The sequence below is a fragment of the Anneissia japonica genome, unplaced genomic scaffold (assembly GCF_011630105.1).
Source record: "Anneissia japonica isolate Jap-2015-1 unplaced genomic scaffold, ASM1163010v1 scaffold287897_len220637_cov155, whole genome shotgun sequence".
Taxonomy (NCBI): domain Eukaryota; kingdom Metazoa; phylum Echinodermata; class Crinoidea; order Comatulida; family Comatulidae; genus Anneissia; species Anneissia japonica.
In genome coordinates this window covers 198,290-203,797 of record NW_022721454.1, presented here as the reverse complement: position 1 = coordinate 203,797, position 5,508 = coordinate 198,290, and the positions used below count along the sequence as shown (strand labels likewise).

The window sequence follows — 5,508 nt, the reverse complement described above, 5'->3', positions numbered from 1 at the left end:
AAGTGTCCCTTTATTTTTCATTTTGATGACGTCATCATCTGTCTCTTATACACATCTAGATGTGTATAAGAGACAGGTTACGCACAATCGCTGTCAACAAACATTTGGCTTGGTTTGGAATAGTCATGGTAAGCTTTTCAACGCGCTCAGTCATGCGTGACATCATCTACGCACAATTTTGCGTTTTTACATTATCGATTTTATCAGCCTAACCAATTGCCATTTCGAAATCGTATTAAGTGAGCATTAACTTCGGGCTAATGTTGAATGTGCTGTACCTTAATTTTACGTGTGCACTTCATTACGCGCAAATACGCGTGCGATAAAATTTTTAAAATGCTCAAAATCACTTTTTGACTAACTGGACATTCAGACTGTGTTCTCGGTGCATGTTCTCGGCACACATCATTTTTTGTAGACTGAATGTGTGCTAATAGAATTTATGTCGAGCACAGAATGTTCTAGCTAGAACCCAGTTGAACCACGTTCTCGGAACAAAATGTTTTCGAACTACAACTCTGGAATGAAGTCTGAACGTGTGCCGAACATAAAATGTTATAACTGGGCGGGCTTCAGTGACGTGACCTGACCTGCTTTGACATTCTTCCGAGGCGCAATGTACACATGTTAGGGCAAATATAAAAATTAATTAGATTATCACTCCCGCAAGCGTAAAAAAAAGTTTGGGAAGAAGGGAGATAGAAGCACAAAATACCAAAGGATCTGGGAATAAGCAACTTTTCCAAAAGGTATCCGACAATCTTGGGATTTCCACGAAGACCCTGGGATCGTATAAGAGACAAATGTAATAAAATGGAAATAAAGTTAGGCCTACAGTGACTCTGAGCTCCTCTCAAAATGTTACACATGCATAAATGCCAAGAACATGGTTTTATAATCTGAATGATCGTATTTCAAAAACTTTTTCGTTCGGTGTGGTATGTGAACATGTGCCGAGAACTTAATGTTACGAAAACATTTTATGCCGAGTACATAATCTGAATGCGCCCTAAATTACAGCATGTTTCTGGCCATTTTGAGCATTTCGAAATTTTTTTGAAATTTTCCACTACTCGCACTAGACATTATGTTTTTTCACATAGTTTGGGTTCCTGACAATGTTTTCACAAATTTCCATTCTTTTTGGTCATCTTATGGTCAATAGCAATGCTGTACGTGCGCATCAAATATAGGTATCTTTGCGCGGATTTGTGCTGATATACAGTGAAAATATGCTAAAATCAAGCCTATTTCTAATCAGTTGTAGCTCCTTAGGATGAAAGGTGACCCCCAATTTTTATTACATATTCTGGAAGCACATAAGTTGTAAATATGATTTTATAGATCATAATGGCTGATCGGACATTGTAACGTCGTCATATTGGCATCTGCATTCAAAGAAAGTGAATTATAGCTATGACGTCATTTTTAAAAATACGCATTTGAGCGTATCTCGCTTATCCTTGATCGATCGTCTTCCAACTTATGTTATATTGAGACAATTCTCTTTCATATATTTGACATCTTTATACATTTTGATGACGTCATCATGGTCAAAAAATTGTTTTTTTCTGACCCCTCCACATCTTTCTTTCCTCAAAATGTTGATGAGCCCATATCATCTTAACCATTCGTCATTTCTGAATCAGATTAAGTGAGCATAATCTTCAGGTCAAGGTTGAATGTCAGGTACCTTAATTTTCCGTTCGTGCGACTTAACGTGCGCGTACACGTGCGTCAACTATTATGTATACTTAAAATTATGCCTACTTTTAATCAGTTATAGCTCCTAAGGATGAAAGGTAACCCCTAATTTTTATTACATATTCTGAAAGCACATGAATTGTAGATATGATTTTATAGATCATTATGGCTGATCGGACATTGTGACGTCATCATATTGTTATCTGAATTCAAAAAAACTGAAATTTTATTAATGACTTTGAGTATGTTATAGCTGAGACAATTCTCTTTCATAAGTGTCCCTTTATTTTTCATTTTGATGACGTCATCATGGTAAAAAAGAATGCTTTTTTGGAGCCTTTTCATCTTTCTTTCTTAAAAGATGTAAATAATTATAAAATTGAGGGCGGCAGACTATTTCGACGCTATCAGACCGATAGTTCGTATACTGTAAAGGAAAAATTCGTGTTGCATTACCAAAAAATTATACAGTAGGTTTAGAAATCCAAAATAGATAAAATTGTGAAATATTAATTAATTGATCTTCTTTAAACTGGGTAACATTAACAAGTACAGTGGAAATTTACTGTTTGCCAACAGAGCCCTGTTCAGCCTTTGCTTTATAAACTAGGTCTAATAATGAGGCGTAAGGAAGTAAGTTGTTAGTAGTGAGAAAAAAATCCTACACGATTGACAGGAATTGAACCAAAGACCCTGGTTTTGGAAAGCAAGCCAAGACATTAAACTTCAAAACCTGTTGAAGAAAGGGTTTCAATACATTTGAATTGGCTGAAAAGTCAAGACTATAAATCAAATCAGTATTTAATCTGCTCCATACCATTCTCTGTCAGGAATCCTTTAGATGCCACTGAAAGGGGCATCTGGCCACCAAACACCATTAGAGCAAGCTGAACAGTGTATATACCAAGATCTAACAAAGCACCACCTCCAAGATCTGGGGAGAGACAAAATGTGTTTTTATATATAAAATACACAATATGGTACACCTATAGGGAGTGACACTTTCATTATAATATGAATGTGTGTAAAAATATGTCTTTGAGGTAAAAAAAAAAAAAAAAACCACCTCAAAAACCATATATTCACACATGGTGTACAAAAGGTTTTATGATTTTGTTACTGATACTTGCCATGCAAACCTTCAAGAAATATAGTATTGCAGCTCACTATCTCATCTCACAAACCTGTTTGGTGATGTATTTTTTATTGTCTTTATTGCGGGATTTGGAATTTCAATTAGTTAAAAAAACGCCAAGGTTAACCCATAAATGCTAAAAGACACTTTCTATCGGAGCGAGTTGAGCACTACACGGACACAATAGAGACCAACCACACTTAATACTTACATCAGCTCAGGGCGGGGAGGCCCATTCCTGCCACTGAAGCCCATTCCTGCCAGCCAAATGAAGCTGAAGAACCACCCCACTATATGCAGCATATGCTACCATCTACCACTTTTCATTTATGAAGATGTTAAGACAACAGCTATTACCTTTTTTTGCTAACCTCTCATTAGTTATCAAAGGATATCCAAACGACACCATTACACATTTGATATCACCAATTCTTCCAGAAGAAATAACTTCTCGTACTTTAGCATACACCGGAAAGAATCTGCTCCACACTCCCTGAAAAACATTTTTGGAGGCTAACATAATTATCAGGGGATACCCATTCATAATAAAATATGATAAACTAATAAATGTCATGTTTCAGCAAAACACAAGACAAATGAGAGAGACATAGTTTCGTTATCCAATATAACATAATTTCATAAAATTTCACAAACCATGCAATACGGTAATATTTCACTATTAAATATTTTGACCTTTTGCACATGAACCCAAGGCCACTTTTTGTTTACACTATGTACTGTGCCAGTGATTTTTCGATGGGGATCCAAAGTCCCCGACAGAGTCTACCCCTACTGTAACATTGCATGGCATAATAGATTATAAAATAAAATCGATAGGGCTAGCATAGTGGCGGCTCTAGGATAAGATGTCCAATTGGGGGGGAAGGCCCTAATTATTTATGGGTGTAACTATAGTGCACAGCGTTATCTGAAGGCCAAAGGCCCGAGCTGGGGGTGGGTATGGGAGGGGATGGGGGAAGTCCCCTCCTCCCAAAACGAGATTTTTTTTCGAAAATTAGGACTTCCAGATGGACTTCAATGGTCGATTCACCATTGTTATGTTCTGCTTGACAGATGAAGCGATTGCTGAGACAGATTTGGCTTGGCGTAGGCAGTACAGTATTGGAATAGGAAAAGTTGGCCTTTTTTGGTGATCCGCTACACTAGCAGATCACCTCTTGTTATTGTCAGGAGCATCATCATCATCTTTTTTTTCTTATTCTTTCTTTCTCCCCTTTTCTGTTTGCATGATATCTCAAAAAATGCCACGAGTTACGCACAATCGCTGTCAACAAACATTTGGCTTGGTTTGGAATAGTCATGGTAAGCTTTTCAACGCGCTCAGTCATGCGTGACATCATCTACGCACAATTTTGCGTTTTTACATTATCGATTTTATCAGCCTAACCAATTGCCATTTCGAAATCGTATTAAGTGAGCATTAACTTCGGGCTAATGTTGAATGTGCTGTACCTTAATTTTACGTGTGCACTTCATTACGCGCAAATACGCGTGCGATAAAAATTTTAAAATGCTCAAAATCACTTTTTGACTAACTGGGCATTCAGACTGTGTTCTCGGTGCATGTTCTCGGCACACATCATTTTTTGTAGACTGAATGTGTGCTAATAGAATTTATGTCGAGCACAGAATGTTCTAGCTAGAACCCAGTTGAACCACGTTCTCGGAACAAAATGTTTTCGAAATACAACTCTGGAATGAAGTCTGAACGTGTGCCGAACATAAATTGTTATAACTGGGCGGGCTTCAGTGACGTGACCTGACCTGCTTTGACATTCTTCCGAGGCGCAATGTACACATGTCAGGGCAAATATAAAAATTTATTAGATTATCACTCCCGCAAGCGTAAAAAAAGTTTGGGAAGAAGGGAGATAGAAGCACAAAATACCAAAGGATCTGGGAATAAGCAACTTTTCCAAAAGGTATCCGACAATCTTGGGATTTCCACGAAGACCCTGGGATCGTATAAGAGACAAATTTAATAAAATGGAAATAAAGTTAGGCCTACAGTGACTCTGAGCTCCTCTCAAAATGTTACACATGCATAAATGCTAAGAACATGGTTTTATAATCTGAATGATCGTATTTCAAAAACTTTTTCGTTCGGTGTGGTATGTGAACATGTGCCGAGAACTTAATGGTACGAAAACATTTTATGCCGAGTATATAATCTGAATGCGCCCTAAATTAGAGCATGTTTCTGGCCATTTTGAGCATTTCGAAATTTTTTGAAATTTTCCACTACTCGCACTAGACATTATGTTTTTTCACATAGTTTGGGTTCCTGACAATGTTTTCACAAATTTCCATTCTTTTTGGTCATCTTATGGCCAATAGCAATGCCGTACGTGCGCATCAAATATAGGTATCTTTGCGCGGATTTGTGCCGATATACAGTGAAAATATGCTAAAATCAAGCCTATTTCTAATCAGTTGTAGCTCCTTAGGATGAAAGGTGACCCCCAATTTTTATTACATATTCTGGAAGCACATAAGTTGTAAATATGATTTTATAGATCATAATGGCTGATCGGACATTGTAACGTCGTCATATTGGCATCTGAATTCAAAGAAAGTGAATTATAGCTATGACGTCATTTTTAAAAATACGCATTTGAGCGTATCTCGCTTATCCTTGATCGATCATC

General features: G+C 37.2%; 1 protein-coding gene across 1 annotated transcript in view; it reads right to left on the bottom strand.

Moving 5' to 3' along the window:
- Positions 1-5,508, bottom strand: part of LOC117111555 (trans-1,2-dihydrobenzene-1,2-diol dehydrogenase-like) — a gene marked incomplete at its 3' end in the record, with an annotated part of 27,119 nt that overhangs the window by 2,551 nt on the left and 19,060 nt on the right. The window contains 2 exon segments of the mRNA XM_033254494.1: positions 2,522-2,638; positions 3,197-3,332. Of these exon segments, the coding sequence (XP_033110385.1) occupies positions 2,522-2,638; positions 3,197-3,332 (253 nt within the window).